This window comes from Drosophila grimshawi, unplaced genomic scaffold (genome assembly GCF_018153295.1).
Source record: "Drosophila grimshawi isolate 15287-2541.00 unplaced genomic scaffold, ASM1815329v1 contig_44, whole genome shotgun sequence".
Classification (NCBI taxonomy): Eukaryota; Metazoa; Arthropoda; class Insecta; order Diptera; family Drosophilidae; genus Drosophila; species Drosophila grimshawi.
In genome coordinates this window covers 20,034,668-20,060,217 of record NW_025063240.1, presented here as the reverse complement: position 1 = coordinate 20,060,217, position 25,550 = coordinate 20,034,668, and the positions used below count along the sequence as shown (strand labels likewise).

At 40.0% G+C, this 25,550-nt stretch overlaps 2 protein-coding genes across 2 annotated transcripts; one reads left to right on the top strand and one right to left on the bottom strand.

Annotated features, from left to right (window-relative positions):
- The first annotated feature begins 11,136 nt into the window (after nucleotides 1-11,136).
- On the top strand, nucleotides 11,137-13,128 carry LOC122322586 (FK506-binding protein 5). Its single transcript, XM_043215397.1, has 3 exons — nucleotides 11,137-11,314; nucleotides 11,375-12,078; nucleotides 12,148-13,128. The coding sequence occupies exons 1-3, from the start codon at nucleotides 11,137-11,139 to the stop codon at nucleotides 13,126-13,128; spliced, it is 1,863 nt and encodes a 620-aa protein (XP_043071332.1).
- A 4,459-nt stretch (nucleotides 13,129-17,587) lies between these two features.
- Nucleotides 17,588-19,090, bottom strand: LOC6556563 (eukaryotic translation initiation factor 4E1). The gene is made up of 5 exons (XM_001983550.3): nucleotides 18,660-19,090; nucleotides 18,521-18,595; nucleotides 18,356-18,455; nucleotides 18,187-18,274; nucleotides 17,588-17,916 (listed from the first exon to the last, which is right to left on the bottom strand). Exons 1-5 carry the CDS (start codon nucleotides 18,920-18,922, stop codon nucleotides 17,756-17,758), a joined length of 687 nt encoding a protein of 228 aa, XP_001983586.2. The 5' UTR covers nucleotides 18,923-19,090; the 3' UTR covers nucleotides 17,588-17,755.
- Between the last annotated feature and the right edge of the window lie 6,460 nt (nucleotides 19,091-25,550).

Sequence of the window (25,550 nt, the reverse complement as noted above, 5' to 3'; positions counted from 1 at the left end):
TGTTCCTTTTGATTTGTTGATTTGTTTTGTTTTACGCTTTCGATGCTCTCGCTTATTTAATTTCTTTTCTGTTTTATTTATATTTTTGGCCTTATGCGCACATGAACAGATTTCCGCTGTGATTGTAACTTTTTAATGGTTCGCTTATTATTGTTGTTTTTGGTTTTTTGTTGTTCTTGTTTATTTATGTATTACGCGCTTCGAAATTCATGAAAATGTTTAATGCGGCTTGAGGCTGTTGAGTAAAATAAGTAACGATACTTATGAGCTGTGAGTTGATCAACCTAGAATAGCTCAACTTTGAACACAGCACTTTTTTTCCCGCAGTGCTGTAAAATTGCATAAAAAAATAATGTGAAACTCATGCAAATATTTAAAGTTGCGCTGTGTTGAAGCTGAAGTTTGTTGCAACGCTTTTGATTTCACTTGACGACAGTCAGTCAACTGTCAGCGGGGATATTAATCATGTCACATACACACACACACACACACATACACAGGCACACCCATACGCACGGACAAGCACTTGAGAAGGAAAGATAAACGAGGCAAAGGCATACAGTCAAAGTCCCCTACAGTGATGCACAATATATTTTTCCTTGCTTTTTTTTTCTTCCTTTTTTACGCTCCCGGATTTTCCGTGCTTTTCCTGGTTTTGGCTTTTACACTCCCCGCCCCTTTAAGCGCATTTTTATGCGCGCCGGCAAAAATTATGCATCAGCGCGAAATTGGAGCGCCATAAGTTGAGCTCAAGTGAACAGATATCATGCTCCTATGACAAGCTACCCCCAAACCACTCCTCTAAGCCAGTCTAAGCAACACACAGCAAGAATATGTGATGGCAACATATGCCAAGTCAAAAAAAAAAAAGGGAAGAAAAGCATGTGTGCTGCAAATCGCTTGACAAGACATTAACTTGTCCTTTGACTTGTCCGGCTCCGACAAAATGTTTATGCCAGAGCGTAGTAGTCCCCGAGGTGACGTCTTGTGTAAAACTGAAAGAAAGATGCGTAACGTGAACTATGCAAAAGGGAACAAACGCTTGTTTGATAAGAAGCAACAACGAAATAACAACAAAATAAGCAAACAGCAGTAAAGCTGTCAATAACGATAAACTCAACTCAGCGATGGGAAATGGAGCTGGGGGGTGGGGAGGAAGGGGAGGAAAGGGGAAGACCCCCAAAGAGCAACGAAAATGCCGTTTAAGCAACATGGAAATTATGCCCAGTGCGAATATCAGCAGCAAACACTATGTGGCAGCAACAGAAATAAAAAAGAAAGGCGACACATGAAAATCTTTTCCCCACTGCATATTCATTTATGTTTCTTTCCTTCTTTTTTTTCGATTTTGGTGTGTGTAAAAAATCATGACTTGGCAATTATGCGGCAAATGTGCGCATTGGGCATGCACAGCAGCAAACAAAAGTCAGATGTAGCTATAGAGACAGAGCGACAGAGAGCGACAGAGAGAGAGAGAGAGAGAGAGAGAGAGAAAGAGAGAGCGACAGATGGAGATAAAAAAATGAGCTGGAGATAGCAGCATAAATATTACGCATACGCCACAGTGCACTGGCAACGTTTGCTAAATTGCTAGCAATTAGTTTAAAAGTGCGACAGCAACAATAGCAACAGCCACTGCAAAATAAAAATAAAAAGCGAGCAAATTATAGAAAATTGCAGGCCTATGCAGCTTTCAAAATGCAATTTGACTCTGCTAAAGCGTGACAATTATGCAAAGCCTGACAAACGAAAGTATTGTTCGCAAAATCACAATTTACACAAAATGTTTACAAATAGAGCAAAATGATTGAATGAAAAAAGTGGACAAATTAATAAATAAACACCTCATTAAATATATAAAAGAATCTAAAGCGGAAAAGTAGACTACAAAATTTGTACATAAGCATAAAAGAAAACTTACTTATTTATTGAAGAAGATATTAACAAATAAATTGTTAACCTGCTGCTCTATAAGAGATTTGATTTAAGAGATGCCTGAATACTATTCTTCACATATCATAGATACGACATTTACACAACAGGGTATTCAAAGTATTCTACAGAAATTATAAACGTTTAATGAAAGTAACCTTCAACTCAATTAAAACGAAATTTAAATTGAATATTGTGTTAATATCTTTATAGCATACAGCTGCCTGTCATAAAAATAAATTGCCTCATATTGAAAAAGACTTTCGCTTCGATTTGTTATTTCGAGCGGAAAACGCTTAATATTTACAAACGCCTTTGAAAATGTAATGCAGACCTTAAGAAACAGTGCCAAAGCCATAATGGGCAGCAGTTTTTCCTTCACTTAACAAACACGTTTAAATTTGAAGGCACAACTGAAACTGGGAATGAGAAACGTACTAAAAACTGCAGTAAAGTAACAAGAGACTAATGTGTCTTCAATAGCTTGTGTGTGGCCATTACTTTTGAAGTCTTTTGAAGGCTTAGCACAAAAATGAAAATGAAAAAAGAAAGAAAGAAGGACAGGCGAAGTACGTAAAGCAGTTGGGTTCTTAAGTGTGCGCAATGTCATTTGCCTTTGTAAGCGCTGCTTATGTCTATTTCACTTAGTTGGCAGCTCACAGTTTGCAGCTCTCACAGCTCGTTTGTCTCGGCCTTGGGGGGAAAAAAGGGCTTAAACATTTGCTAGTCAAGTTCGATTTGTTTATATTACACTTGACGCTGTCTCCAGCGGAGGCTTTTTTTTTTTTTTGGGTGCTCGTCTGACTGCCCAACTTGGCTGTCAGCGGCAATTTGTGCTCGTTGCCAAAATGAAATTTGCCACATAGCCTGCACAGGGCTAGACAGGACACACACATACACACACACACACACACACACACACACACACACACACTGGCTACGTTAGCAATTTATAGACTTCGACACTTGGCGAAACTTGCTCAAGTTTGCCGTCGCCTGTTGCCAAATACGTGATTTATTTTAATAGATAATCATTACGCGAACGATTCTGATCATGTCTCAACTTTCAGCTACAGCTTCAGCTTGTTGCATGTGACCTGCTTGCTGCTTGCTGCTGTCTGGCTGCTTGCCTGCTTGCCACGTACGTAGCGTCAATAAATCAAAAGCAAATTGCTTTTAGTTTATTGTTTTTGCGTGGGCAGAAATATAAAGAAAGACGAAAAAAAAATAACACACACACATTGCGCATACGCCGCGTAGGTCCAGCCAGCAGCATACCGTTGCATGCGGCATGTTGCACGGTTCATTCACATGGCAGCGCATACTCGTATTTAAATTGTACCATTATACACTTGAAGCAACTTCCAGCCAGGGAGCCACAACTCATACACTCACCAAAAAAGGGCAGTTCTAACGAATTCGCCCATTTTTATACTTCAGACATTTTTAAGACTTTTGAACATTTTTTTTTATAGTTTAGATAACTTAAAAATTTCATTCTTTTTAGCATAGAATTTGAAATTTGTAGAATTAAAGTTCCCACATATATTATATATTTGAGCTTAAGAAAAATCGGTCTTATGACTTTCTGCTGATTCCTATACCTTTTGGAAAAACTTACCTAGATATACCCAATTTTTCTCAGTGTGCAGACTCAGGTCCAGAACGCCGAGCCCTTTCTCACTAATGACTTTTTATGGCGTCTCTGGGCGGCTGCTGTGAATGGGTTGCCCGCAAAAAAATCAATACAATGCATATGGCCAGTGAAAGAGAGGCTGGACCCGGCCAGAGTACTAACCGGGCTAAAAACAATGGCCAACAACATGAAGAAGGCAGCAGGTTTTGTAGTAGTTTTGGGTCTGTCTGTTGCATTATTGTAACACTGGCCGACCGAGACCGACCGGCTAACTGACTGAATGACTGACTGACTGTCTGGCTGGCCGCAAACAAATGCAGCGACGAGACAAAACGCAACAAAAAAAATCAATAGACCAAAGCAATGAGACAAACAAACAAACAAACGAATAAACCAGCAAATGAGTGCAACAGCGAAAAATATATGAAAACTGTGAAGCAGAGAAAAAGAGACAGAGAGAGCTGAGAGATAAGATGGAAGATATTATATATGCATATAATACGACAACTATATAAAGACAGGTAAGAATGTGACTTGACTGGCAGATTCCATGGGCAACAGCTCTGTATAATATTCCCTTGTATTTCTAGCTTGAAAATGGGCAACAGGATACATAAAGATGTTAAAAAGTACTCAACAGGCAGAAGAAAGCTGCTGGATATATATATTCTTGATCAGAAAGGAAACGCAGATTTTGCTAACTCTCTTTGACTGCTTTACTATAGACAGAGTAAGCTATATTCTTGCTATATTTTTTATATATTTAAAATTATATCCTTGCTCATCTAGACAAATTGTATTTGATTAAGTAAGTATATCCTTCCACTCGGCCCTCCCACAACCGATTGACACACCTTTCAGCCTTATTGGTATAGTATGCAATAAACTACATCTATATATATCTATATGTTAAGCCAAGGCGATATACTCGACTCTACATCTCGAAAAATTGTCATTCATTAAGTAACCTCGCCCTGGCGCAACCTAATGACACACCTTTTTAGCCATATTTGTAGGGTATACAAATACGCAACAAAAACAAAAAACGGCAGGTGACTCTTGGCTCTCGTTGTTGTTGTTGTTTGCTTGCGACTAAAGTGCACATAAAAATCATTTAAAAACAGCAGCGACGCCAGAGTCGCAGTCAGATAGAGAAGTAGCAGCGACAGCAGCAGCAAAAACAAACCTAAGGTAAAGCTTGGAACGACCTGGTGGCTGCGCCCTCTGTCGCACCCTTCTGCACCTGCTCCCCCAGTCCACTCCTTGCCTCCCTCAACCATTTAGGGGTTGGGTCTGCTGCTGTGATTCAGTGCAAAAAAATTGAGTTCAGCGTCGCCGCCGCATAACACACAAAATGGGTCTAAAGTCATAAACTTTTTGCACATAGCAGCTGATGCCAGCCAGCGTTGAGTAGTTGTTGCTTGTTGGCTTGTTGTTCTTGTTGCTGCTGTTGCCCTGTTGTTGTTGTTGTTGCTGCTGTTGCTGTTGTTGCCCGCCTGCTCAGTGATTTTTCCTTGCCTTTGGCTTTTACTACGCCACACTCTGCTGGGCTTTTGTTTTTTATGACTAACGAGCAAAATATTGGGTTAAGTAAAAATGCGAGTGGGGACGAAGTAAATATGAAGAGGAGGGTTGGGGCTGTATGGGAGGGTGTAAGCTATTGCCAAATATGTGAGCTAGGGGCGATGCAAAAGTGCAAAAACAATTGGTCTCTTGAGCAGCAAGCTGACATAATAAGTAGCTCTCTCTCTCTCTCTCTCCCTCTCTCTCTCTCACTCTAACTGATATATGTATTTGGGGTTGCAGATTGAAAAATCTTGGCATGAGAAACGTGTTTAAAAAATATGTAAGCAAGCTGCGAATATGTAAAATATAAAGAAAATATATTAACTGCCTTGTGGGCTGTTTAGACTTAAAGCCTGCTGATAATATTGAGTTGATATTTCGATTTTGGGTTGAAGATTAAATAATAATGGCTATCGAGACAGTACATATGGAAATTGAGACCTTTAATAATATATAAAATATAGAGAATATATATTAACGGTTTGCATAACCATTCTGTAGCCAAAGGCAAGTGTTTATATTGCACTGCATAAGATTGAAAAATATTGGAATTAAAAAAATATATATGAAAACAGAACTTTAACAATATGTTTCATATATGGAGAGAATATACAAGCCGTCTTGTATTCTATTCACAAATCCATGCTAGACTTAAAGATTCAGGATTAAAGATATTCAGGATTAAAGATTGAAAATCTTGGCTTACTGAGAACTTAAATAATATATAAAATATGGATATACTATATTAACTGTGTAGTTTAATATTGTTTTGGGCAAGTCAATCAAGTTTTACAATAGGTATACCTAATCCTTATCCCATAACTATACCTATAACTATGACTATACCTATACATATACCCATATCAACCACATCGTAAGTGCTTCTCAATTTCTACCACATAACGGCTCTTAAGTTTCAACTGCTTTTCCTCAACTGCTTTTCCGCAACTGGCTGAATTGGAAAACTTTTCGCGCTACGCTGTCAGCCATCGAACGCCTTTTACATTAGACCTTTCTTGACACTTGCTCAGCACCTCTGGCTGCCACACCCCCTTGTTGCACATCAATCATGTTCATAGACAGACATAAAATATAAATGCGAACATTTAAAATAGCAGCTCGCGTTCCTCTGCGCTGAAAATGTCACACGCCAATCACAGAAATTTGTTTGCCAACTGTGTTGCAGCTCGTTACCAGATACACTTATATATATATATATAAATGTACACATTGTGTATATATAACAGCTATATAATATGCACATAGAGCCCATTCATATACATTTATCAAGTTGAAGTGGCGCCCCTTTTTGACATTTGTTTTGTGCAACACTTTTTTTGGGGTCGCATCACTTTTGTGCTGTCGTTTTTTGACAGGCAGATAACAATTTTTGATAGGGTTGGGGAGAGGTGAAGGGGTAGATGAGAATACAACTGCAGCCTGACTTGCACACAGATATATATATATATATATATATATATATATATATATACATATTCTTGTTGCCGGCGGGGCGAAAGTGATTTCTTAATTTTTTACAACAAACTTGGCAGTCATAAGCCGCATACTCCTCCCATTCCCCGTTCCCCTTTCCCCCTCTTGTTTTTGCCTGTTTGTGTGTTAAAGTTACATGAACTTTCTTCCGCGTGGAAGTTTCCTTTTCAAGCTCAGAGGCTGCTGCAACTGTTGTACGTGACTTTTGTGGCAAATGATGGATTAGGGCCGACGACAACAACAACTACCACGATGAAAAAGTGAAACTTGCTGCTGAGTTGCGCACAGCTAATTAATGACAGCAACAAACGTTGACGCTTTACCAGCTTTATTTTGTGTGCCACAGAAAAAAGGACACGAGAAAACATAAATGTGCACAATTTCTGTCGAGCTCTAAAATACTGGACGAGAGCAGAAAATGCGTATTTAAAGACCAAATATTGTTATCCCGAAAACGTAAAACTCTCTCGTTTTTTTCTTTTTATTAATTTTAAGGCAGCTGAGTTCACTGGACGGGAGAAGAAAAGGCTTAGTTTAAGTCTGATTTGTGTTATCCCGAAAAAATTTGCAGCCTTTCGTGTTTAGTTAAGTAATTTTGTTACTCAATTTAAGACAGTTGAGGTCTTAGAACATGACCAGAATCTTTTGTAATTTAGAATTTAAGTTCATAAAATGCGAAGTAGAACCAACTACAATTATTTTAAGTTGCAAAATTGCTCTTAATGAGTATTGAATATTCGATAGTAAATCGAGAATGATTGACAGATATACAAGTGGCCAAAATGTTCTTCTACTGAGTATTTGTATTTACAATAACATTTATAATCTTCGACCCCAGCACAGTCTCTTTTTCTCGCAGTGTAAATACGAAAATTACGTATACGCAATACGAGCCATTGCAGCTGTTGTCCAGCCGAAAAAAGAACAAAAAAAAAGAAAATGATGCTTATATATGGTAGTAGTAACTGTTAACTGCTGCACGTAAGCCGCATGCGGCACGAGACACGAGGCAGGCAGCAAAAATTTAAATAAACCAAACCATTTATCGTGGCGTTGCCGGCTGTGCTACGATTACTACGAGAAGACAACAACAACAGCAACAGCAACTACAACTACAACTACTACTACTACGCACATGGGCGGCCATTTTGTGTATGCGTAAGTGTGCATAGTGTGTGTGTGCGTTTGTGTGTGTGTTAGTGTGTGTGTGTGCTAGTCTGTGCATGGTCACTTCCGCATGAAATACGAGCGATTTTTACTACTACACATCAGCAACAGCAACAGCAGCAACAGCAGCAGCATCCAATCGATAAATATAGTGTGTGTGTGTGTGTGCAGCACGTATATAGTAGATATATATATTGTGTGTGTGTGTGTGTTGTATATGCCGGCAGACAGATTTATAGTTTGTCATGGCGGCAATGTCCAAAATAGTTTTGCAGCTGCTGCAGCAAGCTTCGTTCATAAAATCAATAGGCGATGTGCAACGTTAATTTGCACTCTCTCTCTCTCACATACACACACACTTACACACTTACACACACACTCTGGTAGCTGTTGCCGGCCGGTATAAGCATTATTTATGTGCTGCGTTAAGCTTAAGCTGCTGCAGTCTCAAAATGTGCTTGAAAAACAAAAGCAGTCACCAAAGAAACAAAAAAAAAAATAAGAAAACAAAACAAAAAGAGTCCCAAGTCAAAATGATGCAGTAAATAAGTCACTTGGTGTGTTTGGGTTCTAATTGCTCGGCAAAAGCGTCAGCTGCCCGAGCATAATGAAAGAAAATTTCAAATTCTATGCACAATGTGAAAAGCGTATTATATAATAATAAAACAAGGGACAGGGAGAGTGATAGATCGAGAGACAGAGAGAGAGAGAGCGAGGGAGAGTAGCACAGCACAGAAGGTAAAATGTCAAACAATTAAACGGCAATTACGGCAAAAGGTTGAAAACAGCAAAGGCAGCAGCAGCAGCAGCAACAGAATCAGAGGCAGAGGCAGCAACTGCGACGACTACGTGAAAGCGTCGCTAAACGTGTCTTCCAATTTGCCAGCACTCGGAAAGGATTGCGAGCAGTGGGCGGAGGGCGCGGCACAGGCACTTAATGGGCAACTCACGCAGAAGTGGTAGGCGGAGGGGAGACTTTGAACAATAAGAGTGCCAAGGATTACATATGCTAGCAGCATATGCTTTATTGATGAGACGTGTACCCCTTCTCCTAGGGTAGCTAAAAGAGTCAAGCCATGCTTACTTAAAGCATACTTAAAATGTTTTCATTTAAATGGCAGAGGGCACAATTTTGAAGTGCTAAGCAACAAATACCTGAGGGAAAATGTTGAATAAAGCAGATTGTGCTATAAATGGCCATAGAAAGCCAGCTTAGGTCGCTTAGATTAGTCTTTTGGCATATCTAACAATATATTTATAAGAATTGTCAAAAAGAATATTATTCAAATATCCATTAAATAAAAGAATCGACGGCTTGAACCTGGAACATTAAAAATTAGTGGAAAAAAAAGTTAAAGCCAAGTTGTGCCTTAACCTTTTGCCTAGAAAATGTTGACTAAAACAAAATGCCATCACCCTTGAACCCACTTAAAGTGGAGTAAAATAGAATAACTTGATTTATTCAAGGGATTCTTCAAAAATCTCTCGAAATTATTTACAAATTGAAAGCACTTCTCAAACACAAGCCTACTTCAGAGATATAAACCACCAAGTAAAAAGTTCTGACTAAGTCATTAATTTATAATATTAAATATATATATTTTATTAAAGAAAATATATAAATACATAAATAAAATATATAACACCTCTTTCCGTAGCTCAATTAGCATAAAAATACCTGCCCTTCAAAAGTATTTATTTTGAAATATGAAAATACAACTTCAACTTCAATTCGCAGCATTCAACTAGTGGAAAGCAAATTATTTTCTTTCCGATTATTATATTTGCTTGAAATTCAGTTTTATAATCATCTAGTCACTATGCACAACACTTCCGATAGTACTGGGCTTACAGCGTGCAACATGCGGCAACGTTCAGAGTTCACTTGAGACATGTAAAATAAAAAATGCGCTGCAATATTTGATTTTTTTAGTCTTAAGTTGCCATCAAATTAAACGAAATTTGCATGCAATTTACTCAAAAACACTTTTGCACGTTTACCAACACACACACAAAAACAGATACAGAGCAGCAGCGAGCAGAACACGGAATAAAAAGAAAGTCAAGTTGCTGTTGTTGTTGTCGTTGTTCTAGCTTAGCTTGATTTTTGCACGTTGTTGCAATTCAATTTATTTTCAATTTGCGAGCATGCAACGCGAAAGCGTGGAGTGGAAGGGGTGGGATGGGAGTCTGGCCTAGCACCTTTCATTAGACAACACAACTTTATCAGCGAAAATGTTGCCCGTTGTTGTTGTTATTATAATTCTTGTTGTTTTTGTTACTGTTGTTGTTGCCTGGTTGCCGGCGTTCGTTGTTTTACACACACTGCAGTTTCTCGTAGTAGATACTACACCAATACAAACACAAACTCACAGCACACACACACATAAGGTGCATGCATATATATCTGTACACATAACTGTTATTTACATAGCGTGCACGTTGCCGCTGCTTCTGTGTTGTTGTTGTTCTTGCTGTTGCCTGGTGCATTTTTCCTTGCTATTGCACTTTACTGCCTTGCACGCTCTTTCGTACACAAACATCAAATGCGACAGCGTCGGCGCCGCTCTCTTCTGTTTGTTGATGTTAAAGCTTTGTCTCTCTTTAAACACACACACACACATCGACACTCAAGCTACCGTTTGTTTCAGTGTGTGGGAGTGAGTCCCGCTCTCTGTCTCTCACTCTCCCTCTCTCTCTCTATCTCTGTCTATCCCACTCTATCTAGTGTGTAGAGTGCAGGGAGCCAGGCACAACCGCACGCGAGGAACGTCAAACAGCAACTGAATTCACATTGCGCTGTCCATAAGCCAAGGAGATGCCTTCGCTGCCAGTTGCCATCGGCGCCATGGACTTTAACTGTGGATGCTGTGCTCCACTGCGCAGAAGCCACATGTGTATGTGTGTAGGAGAGGGATGGAGAGGGTGGGAGGGTTCAGGCAACCCGCAAAACGTAGTAAAATTCGTAGTAAAATGGATGCTATTCGAATTTCATTCATTTTCTGCCAGTTGCCTTGATCCGTTATCAATGCACACTTTGCGATCTGGCCGCCAGTGTCAATTTCCTGCAAAGCTGAGCTTTTATCTGAAAAAAGTGTAGCAGCCTATCGAATATGTATAAATAACATTTACGATATCGATAAACGATCAACAGATGAAAATACGAAAGAGATGCCACGCAGTCGCAAAATATTAATAATAATTCATTACAACAGGCAGCTGCCAGTTAGACTTAGTGCTGGTAACGCCAATTTGAATGCTTTGAAATATGACACTTTGCAACACTGAACTTTAATGTGTTGTTGCCTTGTGGAAAAATCAACGAAATTTGTATAAGCAAAATGTTCTTAAATGGTTTTATGGATGCCTTGGAAAAGGTAACGCTCCAATACTCTAGCGACCTGCAAGAATTGCATCGATTCAACCACGAAGCCAATCTGTTGACCGATAGCATACGATTACTTTTGAAACGCAATCAATCCGAGTTCCACGATTATCTCGAACAGTTGCCAAAATGTGGTAAGCAAAAGTTGCAACTGCTTATTAAGTTACATCTTACTATTCTCTCCCAATTCACAGCCTCTTTGGTGCATCAGATTAATCTGGAAATGCCCCACCAATTTGAGATATTTTTGCCCATACGATTGCCCTTCTCGCTGCAGACCAGATTCCATGCCTCCGAGCGCATAGTGCAATTAACCAAATCGAATTCGAATAACTACTGTGGACATCCTTTTTTCTTTGGCAATGCGCTAAATGCGAAACACATCAACTGTCGCCTCGAGCGTGATCTAAAGAATACCATCGATTCGATGCGCATTCACGTTGGCATCTGGGATGATGTTTATGATGTCGAATATAATGCACTTATGTACAATGGCGCTCCCTTTGTGCATCAGGTGTACGCGAGGGATCGGGGGGCAGTTGATCGGGGCATCCGCATCGATTTCATCTTGGCCATTGAGTTTGATGGCGCTGAGATGCCGTTGCCAGCGTATTTCGATGCGCCCATCAGCAGCAAGTGGTTGGCCTACGGAGTGCCCCACTATGGCAGCAGCAACAGCGCCTTCGACTGGGCTGTCGTTTTGCCACACTGGCGCACGAGAGACGATCGTGTCCATTATCGCAATCATAATGCGATGCTGCTTCTCTTTCGCTCGCTGTACGCACAGCGCTGCTTCTCATTTGCCACGCCCTTTTTTGTTAAGCTCTGCTTCTTCATGACCACAGTAGATTGTGGCAAGAGCTACAAGCGGTTGCCGTCTGGGGATCTGATAATAAAGGTGAGGGATTGCATATCTCTAATTAATATTCATTAATCTTATTTATCCACCTTCTGTATTCTTTCACAGACTTTGGGTCACATGCTCTTTTACAATTATGTTGAGCTGTTTAAGCCGCAATCCCAGCTGGCTTCAATATCGAAGCTGCTCGAACATCAGATGATCGGCAAAGAGATCTTTAAAACACTCAACAGGAGCAAGAATGTCAAACAGAAATGCCGGTTGCTGATGGACGAAATCTTTCGTTTAGACTATCAGCTGGAACAGAAGAAGGAAGAAGAGGAGGAGCAGACTAAGGAGGTGGAGAAGGAACTGGTAGAGGTGGAGGTGGAGGAGGAGCACGAGTATTTGGAATTGGAGGAAATGGACGAGGACGACTACGAAGCAATTGCTGAGGGAAAGGATGAGCTAATGATGCTGCTAACAGAGGAGCTCGTGGACGTCAATGAGGAGGATGATGAGGATTGGGAGGATGATGAAGAGTGGGAGGATGAGGAAGAGGAGGAGGAGGAGCTTGTGTATTTGGAATTGGAGGAAATGGACGAGGACGACGACTACGAAGCAATTGCTGAGGGAAAGGATGAGCTAAAGATGCTGCTGACAGAGAAGCTCGAGGACGTCGATGAGGAGTATGACGAAGAGTGGGAGTATGACGAAGAGTGGGAGGATGACGAAGAGTGGGAGGATGAGGAAGAGGAGGAGGAGGAGCTTGTGTATTTGGAACTGGAGGAAATGGACGAGGACGACGACTACGAAGCAATTGCTGAGAGAAAGGATGAGCTAAAAATGCTGCGGACAGAGGAGCCGGAGGACGTCAATGAGGAGGGTGATGAAGAGTGGGAGGATGAGGAAGAGTGGCACGATGCGGAAGAGGAGGAGGATGAAGAGCATGAGCATCTGGAATTGGACGAAGGCCGAACTAGCCGTGCTGCTGACAGAGGACAGCTTCAAGAAGATGACCCCCAAGTAGAGGAGCAGCCACAAAGGGCTGCTTCGCCTCATGCAAAGGAGGCGGACGAATCGCGTCGTAAGAGTCACCGCAGCATTTAAAAAACAGAAAAACGTAACACAAAACTCGACTCCAAGTTAAATTGTGCATGAAGTGGGGCTTCAGCTTTATGCAGTCGCACCCGTAGGGCTGCACAAACCACCCCCCTCCCCCCACACTCACACATCCCTTACCCTAAGCACCCTCTGCACCCCCTAGGTAGATAATGGTTGGTTGTTAAAGAAATTTGAGTTAACTGTAAATTGGCCAGTCGTTTTTGTCGAGGGACAGGCAAACGTCTCAAATCTCAGTAATAGCGTAACTTTTATGCCCAAAACTAAGTGGAACTGACTGAACGCACACACACACACACAAATAAATATATATATATATATATAGACCTAAGCACACTCACACACAGTTACCCAGACAAAAGTTAATAAAAGCCAACTAAAAACTAAAGCTCTGCTTGGGCTACGTGTCCTTGTTTTCCATGCCCATCCTTTTGCTGGCAAAAAGTTAAATTGCAAATGGCATGGGTTCCCTTACTTCTCACGTCCCCCACACCCTCAACCACGCTCGAGGGGTGACATGAAATTTTAGAAAAATTTGCTTTTATTGTTGGCAAAAAACAAAACAACAAAAAAACGGGCAAAAAGGTAGCCGGAGTCAGCTGGGCGTGGGCGCATTAAATACACACACACACAAAAGGGTTTAAGTTGGAGAGATATAGAGATGTACATGTATATATATATATATACATATACATATATATCTGTGTATATTGTTGTTGTGCCGAGTCACTGGGCTTGAAAGTTTTTTCGCTGCAAGCATTTTGACATTTCATTGTTGTCAACTTTTAACTAGTTTGTTTATTTTTTTTTTTTTTTGCCTTTTCTGTTAATGTTGTTTTTATTTGGAAATGCAAATGAGCGCTGGCAGCAACAACAATTGTCGTTATTATGGGCAATTGTATTTATGTTTTCAAAAATGATACTTGCTTCCCCCGACATTTTATAGCCATATGCTTTTGTCATTTGGCGGGTAACGCGTTGAGGGCGACATATTCGACTTCATAAAGTATATACATCTATTCCAAGTTGATCGGCATATCATACAGCGACCATAGAAATGAATGGTGGATTGATAAATTCTTGTCATAACTTTGTCAATTTTCCAAAACCTTTCATTTCTGATTATAGTTCGACCTCTAGAATAATGCTGTATTCAAAGTTAGCAACGCGATTCCAACTCAATTCATATATTTAAAATTATATCTCTGACAATTGCTTCTAGGCGGGGGTCAAATGATTCCAGAAGTACCAAAATTATCCAATGCAATATATTTGTCAAAACTGAGTTCATTTTCAAAAACAATACTTTTTCGATTATGATTTGACTTCGAGATTAAACACAAAATAGACTCTTAATTCAGCCAGCAAGGGTATTTAATCTACGGTGTGGCTAAGATATCAGTGTTACCTCTGTTTTATTGGTTTGTTGATTCCATAACCATATTTATACCTCGTGCATTGTAATAAATTTAATTACAGCCGTTGCATCGCACCCAAGTCAAACCTTATACAAATCAAATGATTATAATTGCATATTGAAGCTGCGAATTTTCCAATCGATTCTATATATATATATAATATTGAAACATGATAACGATGTGAACGTGTTAATTTGTCGACCTGCTTGTCAATTTTATTGTCAACCGAGAAATTATTATTGCATTGCGACATCTCTCGTTATTTTAATTGCATTTCCAGAAGCAATCTGCACAAAACTCAAGCGTTTAAGGTTTCTCGTATATACATATATGTATATATATATATGTATATCATATATCGACTCTTATTTATTATGTATCGATGTACAACGAATGCTCATAAATAACCTATGGCATATTTGACAGTGCTTATGCAAATTTATTTGGCAAGCAGCAGCAGCCAAAAGGACAAAATCATTAAAGTAAAAATATAAATATTAAACTGTAAAACTCAGAAAAGAATCATTTGAACAGCAGGCAAAATTCCTTAATGAAATCTAAGAGTTCAGGGTTCATTGGCAATAGTAGCTTAATAAACGAGAAATTGAATTCAATGAGCCTTTTGAACTGAAGCTCAAATCGAGCAATGTGTAAAATGTAAAATGCTCAATTCAATTTTGCAAACACAATTTGAAAAATATAAATGCACACATTGAATAGACGAATTTCAGACTGAATGAACGTATAAAATATTATCAAAAAAATAGATTTTTATTTCAGGCAAAACAAATTAAATACATATATGAAAACTAGACCAAAGATAATCAGAGTTTGGTTTTATATAAAGCTATTAAGCATATGTCGTAATCAATTTAATATTTAATACTAAAAAAAGTATATAAGCTGATGTTTTAGGAATATATTTTTGTTCTCTGTGTAAGATCCGCAAAACAAATAATTTCTTATCAAAACATAGAAGTCATTTTCCCCAAGAATTCGCAGCGACCTCAAGGATGCTGTCCATTTATGCCACGGCTGCCAACAGTTACTAAAGGCATTTGGGGGATAAGAAAGGGCTCCCCAAATGGTTGGCTGATGGACAGCCCGACCAGGACCATCACCAGGAGCAGGAAGAAGTGGGGCGCATCTTTAATCAAAAAATAATTATGAGCGTCCGGGGAGCTGGTGATGGCAATGAAATTACATTTGAATTATGACGAAAAGTGTGGAGAGCAGTGGAGGCTGTGGAATTGGAGGGGGGATGGAAACGTAAAGCAGCAAATGAGCTAAACGGAAGCCAAGTGAAATTTGAGTGAGAGGAGCGACAGTAGACAAGAGAAAAGATAGCGCAAATAAAAAGCGACAAGACCAACAAATGTGGCAGCAATTTACAGAGCAAACGGAGCACTGAAAGTTGCACAGACGCGTCACAGGCACCCGCAACCAGAGGCGGGGCAAGGATGAAAATGTTTATGTGAAATAGCAAAAAAAAAATAAATAAAAAAATGAAAGCAGCGACAGACAATTAATTTGTTTTGTAACCCAAGCAGGGGAGATGGACAGTATGGGTTGAACTGGGAGGAGCACCCAGGACACACAGGACAAACAATTTCGTGCTTGTTGGCAAAGAAAATTTACGTGGCAAAGACAAGTGACTGGCCAAACAAAATAGCAAAACTGAATTGAAAACCCAGCTGGAAGGAGCAGCAGCTGGAAAATGGTCAAACATTTTACGCTTTTTGTTTAATTAAAACAGCAACAGCAATGAGAACGGGAAATTCTTAAAGCAGCAGCAGCAGCAGCAGCAGCTGGATAAATGTGTTTTTTTTTACTTTGCCCCTTCATTGTAAGCTCAGCGCTTTTTCAATTAAGCTTGCGTTGCATTTAATATAAACTACAACATTAGTTTGCTTATCTGCAAAGCCAAAACCGGAAGCGGAAGTTTGCCGCAGCTGCCGGGCAGCAGTTAACTTTTATTTGTCTCGGCTATGTGCTTAAAGCGCACAACTCGAAGCCAAACTATTTGACTTACCATATTAACAACAACAATAACAACAGCAACAAAAATAGCCAGTAGCTGCTGCAACATCAGGCACTCTTGTTGCACGTCCCGTGTCCAGTGTCACCTGCGCATATCAATGCGCGTACACTGCACAAAAAAAGAGATGAGATGATGATGGCATAGCTTGAAAGTGCAAGAAATCTTGTGATACAAATTGATTGGACTTATAATAATGTGTTTTTTTGTACTTAGTCTAGATCTATATTTCTTTACTTACTTTTTTAGCTAACATTCAAGTTAGACTTTGAAGTTTCCAAAATTCTAAATGAAGTCTTCTTGCACTTAAAGTCGCTTGTACTTGCATATAGCATTAGGTTTTTGTTCGAGTGTGAAAACTGCATGCATTCTTCGCTTTCACGCAAGAGGAATTTGCCACTCATATTAAAAAGCATACAGGAGTCGTTAAGGATACGTGTTGGCACCCACTGTGTGCAGGCGTGCGAGTGCCCGTGTCTGAGTGTGTGTAGGTGTGCTGGCTAGTGTATCACGTTCGTGTCATTTGGCGAATGCCACTTCATAATTCAATAAAACAATAAAAAGCCAAATCCTAACAAATTACAACAATCACATCATATACTTATGCATTTACGTAGAATACGTTGCGTATGTGCGTTTGTGGCCGTGTCCTGGCGCCCAAGGGGAACGGGGCGTGTTCAACATATTTTCATAAATTGCTTACAATTTGCTATGCATGGCACAAAGGACGCCCACGCCCACGCCCACACAGCCAGCATGGGGGCGATGAAGGACAAAAGCGCACACACGACGCGACAAGACAGCAAAAATGGCCAAAATTATGGCGCAAAGGATAATCGCAATAAAGTGAGTGGCAAGATGGGACAAGAGAACACAAAAGAGCAGAGGTTGATGTACAGTGTACTTACATGCTAGTCCTGTTCCTGGTCCTGGTCCTTGTCTAAGGACGTGCCGACTTTTATGGCCGAAAGGCGGCCGACTGACAACTAGCTGCTTTTATGCAATGCTTTATTTGTGTTACAGTTACAGTTACAGTTACAGTTACATGTTATACATTTTATAGAGGAAGTCTGTGTCTGTCCAGGTCCCCATGTGCTCATCTCTACACCCCACTCAGTCAGAGGTTCTCGAGTGCTTAAGTTTAGTTATGATTTTGTGTTTACAATTTGTACAAGGCATTGCAATTGGGTCCAGTGTGGATCATTGCATCCGAGTGCACCTGATATTGCAATTGTCCCTCGCACAGCTGCAGCACCTCCTTGATTTTGCGTCCAATTGCCAGAATGGCGTGCTGATTGAGCGAGTCCTTGGTCCACAGTGCTGTAAGCGAAGGTGGTTTTATTAATATGGGAAGATGCCAGATTGTCAAATCATTGATCATTGCTTGACCAAATGTGCTCAATAATAGACATACTTGCTTCGAATAAGCAAAGTTTTTAATAACTAAATAACAAAGCCTTGATCTATTGGCCTGCCAGCTTAAATCCAACTGGTTGCAATTTTGCACTACTTTCATTAACTAATAGCACTGCCAGCTTTTCAAAAAAAGATAGCAAAATTATTATAATATAAGCAATTGACAATACTCACATATTTTGGCGGCCTTGTTGCGCACATTGACGACAACGCCACAGATTTGAAAGGGGTACTCAAAGCTCTCGCCAAGTGTGCACAACAGCTATAAAGTGTATAACACAAACATACAGATATATATATATATATTTATATATATACCATAGTGTAATGCACATTCAATTACCAAATCATGCCACATATTGTCCACCAGCTCTTTGGACTCTCTGTTCAAGAAAAAAATCCAACGGCCGCCTTTTCTATTCTTGACATCCTCCCACATGGGTCTATGCGGAACAATAACCAATAAGAAATTTAATATATTAAAATTCTATAGAAACTAGAAACCAACCGTATGTCATGTTTGAAGACCATATAGTCATTGAAAGCCTTTAGATCCGATGGTGGCTTAATAAAATAGTGAACACTGCAAAAACAAAAAGAGATTGCATCAATTGCCAATCTTATTAATACTTTTTGGGTTTTCTCACCTAAAGAAATCCTCGACGGTATTGAAACTGGTCACATTGCTGAGCATTTCCTCCCAGCACTTTTTGCGATCGCTCTGCCAATGCCACAGTGTCCAAGTGTGCTCCAGCGGATGCTTCTCGCACAGCTCATAGTCAATGGAGCTCAAAACACTATTCAGCGATGGTTGCAGTTCCTCGTCGATGGCGGAGAATTGCTTGTCAACCGTATAAGTCTCCTGGCCGGATTCGGCTACCTCGGTGCCCTTGTAATTATCGAAGCCCATTTTTTTCTTATTTTCAATATTTATGCAATATTTTGTTGTTTTTTTTACAAATTTTTTTGGTCTGTGAAAACAGTTTTATTTTTTTACCAAAAAGTAAAAAGCTAAAAACGATTGAATTAAAAGAATGTAGAAATAATTGCCTGTACGCGACGAGCTTATGAGAATAGTAAGAAAAGTGAAAAACGGCAAATCATTTGCCAATTGACAGTTGACAATAAAAAACAACGCCTACTTTTCATTTTCTAAGTAAACTTAATTGAGGTGTTGCCAGATTAGTAAGTTGATCTGTTGGCGTTGCCAGAACGTAAAGGTAAATTTGACTGCGTTCGCTGTGAATGCAAATTTAACAGGAAACGATTTAAGAGAAGTGCGGAAGAAGTGAGAGAGAGAGAGAGGAAAGAGAGGTTCGATCAATTGAAATGTCACTCTAATAAAATAAAATGTCAGGCGAGCCACACGATAAATGCACGAAAATAATAAAATGTGACTCAAATGAGCGAACACGACAGACAAAGCCACAGGCAGAGAAGGAGCTGGCTGGCTTCTGGCTGACTGCCTCAAGCACTTGCCAACCAGTGATGCCATTTTAGCCTTTTTTTGTTGATATGTTAATGATTCTTATGAGACCAGCTAAATAGTATTTGAACAGAATTGCAACATATTTGTTGAACATTTACGTTATGATTGTGGGAAATTAAGCTGTAAAAAGCACCTACTCAAATTTGTAGACATTTTTATTTCATTTTACTTATTTGTAAGTTGTTCAAAGAGTATTTTAAAAATGAGTTCCATTTTCTAAGCCCTCAAATTATTTGTGTTGTGTCTCATTTTTTCTTCTTTTTTGGCAATCGACAGTTGGCAGCACTCGTTGCCTTGTGCTGTATGTGTGTGTGTGTGTATGTGGTGTTCGCGTGTGTGTGTGCAACAGTTTGCTTGCAGTCAATAATCGAAAACGACTTGGGCTTGTGGCAATAAAAATTTGTCTTCGCCGCTTAAGTTTTGCGCCTTGTTGCACAGACAGGCAGCGTGCAACACACCCACTCATACCCCATACACACACAAACACACACACAAAGACACACCGCACATCCTTTCTGGCTGATAATAAAATATGTGTTGCCACACTGGCTGCTGGCTGCTGGCTGTGTAAGTAGCTTTGGGGCACTTGTAATGTGCACCATTTGTTGCTGGGGCGACGCGTCGCCTTCGTGTAGAATGTAAAAAGTGCCACCAAAGCCACTGTGTGTGTGGCTTTTCTACAAGTTGCTTGCGCTATGGCCATGTCTTGTGTCTTGTGCCTTGTGACTGGCGTCTTCTTCCCGCTCCTCGTACCTCCTGCCACTTTGGCTGTTTTGCTGTGAGTTATGTTGGCCAAGTTTGGTATAAAAGTGTAGATTGCCATCCCGACTCTGTTGGACGCTGCAAATAAGTTTCGCTGCTTCAATTTACTTAAAAATTCTATTTATTTTTGGGGCTTAAGCAGCAGCTACAGCGAAACACCGCCCCTTTGCCACATTTGCTGCCCTTTGTCCCTTGAGCTGAGCATGAGCAATGTTTGGTATGTATTTTAAAGCAAATCCTCTGCATTTTAAGGCAGCCACGGTTGAGCATATTTGCAATTAGATTAGCGCTCAGAATATATATAGCAACTGGTCACGAGGCGATCGGCACTGCTTAATGTACAGCAAACTCTAGGAAAATCTAACTTGGGCGTTAGACGGAAAAAGAAAACAAGACAAGAAGCTTAAATAATTTTTAATTTACTAGAAAATTTGTTTTTATCATCATTTATTTTGTTAACATTTCTCAATGCATATTAAGCTTTCGATTTTTAAAAATTTATATTTGATTATTTATACAAAGAAAATTTGAAGGAATATTCTTTATTCTATTCTTTATTATATGTCTTACAATGGTCATTATAGAAGTGGCACAAAAAATCGAATATTGCTTGACAAAATCAAAAAATTAAAAATACAGTCTTTAGACTTCATTCTTCATTTTTGTATAGATCAAAAGGAGTAGAAGTCAAGCAATGTAATTGCTCAGCGAGCACGAGTAAGTAAAAGATTAATATCATTTGTAAAATGCATATTTATCATTTTGAATTATAAGCCAAATATTTGGTTTCCTTTATTTACCGTGTCCGACTGCAACTATTGTTAAATCCAAACAAATGTTTAACTTGGCGTTGCAAATCCGACTTTTCTCCAGGTGCCTTCTGTCCGCTGCGTATACGTAATATTTTACAGCGTTTTGCACTTTGCTAGCAGTCAGCAGCGAGTACAGCTGTAGCTGCTGTACGCTGTTGGGTCAGTAAATCTCTTAAAATATTGTAATGTTCACATAGAGCAAGCAAGAAGCAAAAGCTAGCTGGGAAGCGTGGGGGAGGGACTAGAGGGGAGACTAAGCGCTCTGAGTGGCAGTGCAGTAAAAACAGATAGAGAGGGAAACTGAGAGAGAAGGAGATAGAACCCGAAGCAGTAGCCTGGCTGATGTCTTGACAAGCTCGGGGCAGACAAGCGCCTGGCAAGAAATGAAAATAATTTGAGGCATTAGCAATGACTAGTGTTTGCCGCACTACTCCCCTACCACTCTCTGCTGTTGCTATTTTTTATTTTTTTTTTGAGTACAAAATTGCTGGATGATTGCTAAAGATTTTGCAGCGTTGAAAGGCGCCAAAGCACGCGATGATGTACGATATGAGAAGAGCTCGTTTATTTTGCAAACTGAATGATGGAGATGGAAGGAAGCAAGCGCAACGGACAACAGCCACATAAAACAATAAAAGCACAAGGTGCTAGAGAGACTATACTCAGGAATTTATATACGTATGTGAAGCACACATTTATGGACAGATGGGGCGACATATCCTGCAAGCCACAAGGCCAAAACTGCGAAAGATAAAAGCAACAACAACAACAAAGAGCTTCCTGTCAGCAGGACCTCACCTTGGCAACAGGAAAAAAATGAAAAGAATCGTGTGCTAAATGCTTTTGTTGCCGCAAGCACAAGATGAAGTTGACGCGTCTGCAGATGAGGCATCGCTGACTCAAAGACCCCAACCCCAATCCCCGCTCTCCCTCTCCAGTCACAAGCCCAAAGGCCAGGTGAAAGTCATTTCACGCTGTTGTAGCGCAAAAGATTAAAATAATAGCAGCGCGTAAATTAAACAGCCAGAAACCATGAGTTCTGCCAGCTGCACTCAGAATAAAGATTGCCCTGAATTTTTACAATTTATATATACCTTCAGCGCCAAGGGTAACTCACCTGTTAAGAATATTAAAAAATATGTTTAATTTTCAGTGTTTTTTTTCTTATGTTAGGAATATACTTGCATTATTGATAAAGATTAGTATTTTCAGATATCACATACACAAATGCATTATGGATTATAATTTGTTTAATTTATATACAATACAATATTTGAAATAGGGTCTTATTTTTTCTGAGTGTAGCAGCTCACAGCTTTCGGCTTCATCTCCAGAACGTAGTCAGTGAAGTGGCAACCGCAGCGAGGCGACGCACCAATCACACACACACACATACATGCACGCACACTTGCCACATTCTTTTGTCTTTTACCTCAGTATGCGTATGGGTGTGTGTGTGTGCGTATGTGTATGTGGTTTGGCTCTAAGACCGTAAGACGCTTAGCAGCAGTCTGGGCTTGGGCAATACTTGCGCCATTCGCACTATCTGATGTGCCAACAGCAACAATAGCAGCAACGACAGCAGCTACAGCAGCAACATCAGCAGCAGCGGCAACATTGCGTTGTCAGCACTTCATTTTGAGCCAACATGCCGCGTGCTTCACTTAATGCGACTGCCAGCAGCAGGGCTGATAGATGGCAGGGGTAGTGGTAGTGCTGATAGGGATGTTGCAGGTGTAAAGCAAATCCAGACTCGCTCAACTACAAACGGCGAACTGCAGTCGCATTTATTTCTGGTTATTATGATTGCCAGGCGACTAAACTTCATATGAGTTACATGTTTATTAGGTGTATACTTGTCAAGTAAAGTTATTTATTTTAAAAACAAAAACAAATAGAAGTTGACTTCTAAATCCTACAGTTTGCCACAAAAGATTTAAGCACTGCGTTCAGTCCATATTAATAATAATAATAGTTTGATGGACGACTATGATTGATGGATGAGTCGATTGCTTATACGAGTGTAGAGAATTATGGGAATTATTGTGCTGACTTTTGCTAACTCTCTTAACCTCTGTTTTACTGAATCTATAACATAAGCTCAGCTATTTACTCAATTAATAACTTAACAGACATTGAGACATTTAATCACACACTCTTTATATCTATAACTCTCTTTCTCCGTCTTCCTCCCTCTCTCTCCTCTCGTGTTCAACTCTCTGTCTTTCTCTTTCTTCTTCTCCAACACTCTCTCTCTCTCTCTCTCTCTCCATTTTCCCACTTTTTTTCCTTTCCCTCTTTCTCCTTCTTCTCCTTCGTCTCTCCCTCTACATCTTTTTCTATCTTCTTCTTCCTTTTTCTATTTCTCAATCGACACATTTGTCGCCTGCACCAAGTGCAATCGCATTGCGCACACCCGACATACACGTTGCACTGTAATGCTGGCGCGTAACGGTTGCATCTGGATGGGTTCGGGGTATTCCCCGATTCGTTAAGCTGCCCCCTCGCACGTCCTCATAGCAACCACACCCCCCCTGCTGTCATCATGCCCAGACTCATGACTCTGAGTGGTTGTGGCTTGTCTTTTTCGACTTGCTGCTGCTGCTGCTGCTGCTGCTTCTTCATCTGCTTTCTTTGGTGCGCTGGTGAGCTTAATGCTTTATGTTTGCCAGCTTTTAGCCCCATTGTTGCTGTTTTTGTTGTTGTTGTTGTGGTTGATGGTGCTGCTGTCGTTGCTGTTGATGTTGCTGCCATTGCAAGGTACTTTGCTTTTGTTCGATGAAACGTAAAAATAGCAACAAGCAAACGAAAACTCATTTTTAGACAATGCCGCATAATTCCAACGGATACGGATGAGGGATCCAACGAGCATCCCTTTTCTGCTGTTGTAATGAGGTATTTTGTTGTTGTGGCTGTTGCTGTTGCTGCTGCTGTTGTTGTGTCTGTTGTGGCAAAAAGCTTCTCCTACTTATGTTTACATTTCAATGCGTCTTTTTGCGTAGCTACCTGCCTCAAAGTAACCGCAAGAAGTTTCTTACGCGTTGTCAGTTTTTATAATGAAAGTTGAGGGTTGCAAATGAAAAGAAAAAAAAACAAGACTAAGCCCAATCTAGTCAGCAGGAAAATCTAAATATTCACAAAGGATTTGAGCAGCTTTAACTTTTGAAACCCTTTCACAAAACAGACACACATGTTTCTGCTGCCTGTTGCTGCTGGTCATTTACGGCCATTTAGCCACATTTAACAAAGTCAACAATAAAGCCAAAAACTTTTGCTCGGCCCTGTTCAACTTGTTCAGTCCTTGTTGCTGCTCTTGCAGAACGATAATTGCCAAAAGTTTTTCTCCTCCTTGCCGCACCCCGCTGCGGACCAAGGCTTATCAGTTATCAAGTAGCTCAAAAACTGGCTGAATTGAATTCCTATGTAATTTGGGGCGAATCTGAGCTGCCTGCAGACGGACAGCACTCGTAGACCATTAAATCATCATCAGTAGTTGGATTACGTACGCTGTTGACGTATTTGGGTTTCAGGCCTCATTAGCGGCGACAGTAACTGTAATATTAGTAACAACATCAACTTCAGCAGCATCAGCAGGTGTCAATTTTAATTTACTGTCTCTCCAATGACTGCCATCTCCAATGTCTGCCTGCGGCTTGGCTTTTGTGCGTTTGTTGTAGTTGCAAACGTGGCATCAAATTTTGGGGAATGTGGCTTGGCATCTGTCTCATATTTTGTGGGCCTTGCGGTCGCTGTGGTTATTGCAGGTAAATAAGATACATTTGTAGTTATTCAAAAGGGACGAGGGAGGAGAAAGGAGTGAGAGTGCTGCCTAGACTGGAATTTGTGCAGAAGGTTCATTCAATTCATTAAACAAGGGGTAACTTCTGGGAATGCATACATCTTAGATAAATCTTATCTTAAGGAAACAAACAGAAATTGTAAAATAGATTTGCATTTCTTAGTTATTAAATATCTCAAGCTGATTGAATTTGAAGTCTGTAGTTGAAATTAACATTTATCAATGAAAATTCTCTGCGCAAAATTAATCCACAGAACAGAGAAATAGCAAAATGGATTGTAGATTATAAATATTTTAAGTTTTAACCAAGTTGTTCAGCAATTAGTTTTAGAAAGGAATTTCCTGCTTTGCATAAGATACTGGTAGATGCAAGTAGAGATACTGGTATCAAGATATCAATGCAAATTATAGCCAAATATATATATATGTATGCGAAAGATATAAGTATGAAGGCGGACTTGGCAACCGTGGAGACTGTTAATTGATATGCAGACCAGCAATTGGCTTGAATTGAGGCTATAATGGAGTCTAGTTGATATGCTCATTAAAGAAGCTAATGAAGCAGCTGAAATATTTGCGCTAAGAAGCGCTGCGCATGCCAAACAAGGCCAAATTAAACAAAAAGCAAAAACTCAAAAATATTTCATTGAAACTTAAACTTTTATTTTATGTCGTA

Bases quoted from the DNA above. Each gene is read 5' to 3' on its own strand.
- LOC122322586 (XM_043215397.1), top strand. From the start codon at position 11,137: ATGTTCTTAAATGGTTTTATGGATGCCTTGGAAAAGGTAACGCTCCAA. The intron at 11,315-11,374 runs GTAAGCAAAAGT...CCCAATTCACAG, and splicing joins CGAACAGTTGCCAAAATGTG to CCTCTTTGGTGCATCAGATT. The intron at 12,079-12,147 runs GTGAGGGATTGC...ATTCTTTCACAG, and splicing joins CTGGGGATCTGATAATAAAG to ACTTTGGGTCACATGCTCTT.
- LOC6556563 (XM_001983550.3), bottom strand. From the start codon at position 18,922: ATGGGCTTCGATAATTACAAGGGCACCGAGGTAGCCGAATCCGGCCAG. The intron at 18,596-18,659 runs GTGAGAAAACCC...TTGTTTTTGCAG, and splicing joins ACCGTCGAGGATTTCTTTAG to TGTTCACTATTTTATTAAGC. The intron at 17,917-18,186 runs GTGAGTATTGTC...CTTCGCTTACAG, and splicing joins CAACAAGGCCGCCAAAATAT to CACTGTGGACCAAGGACTCG.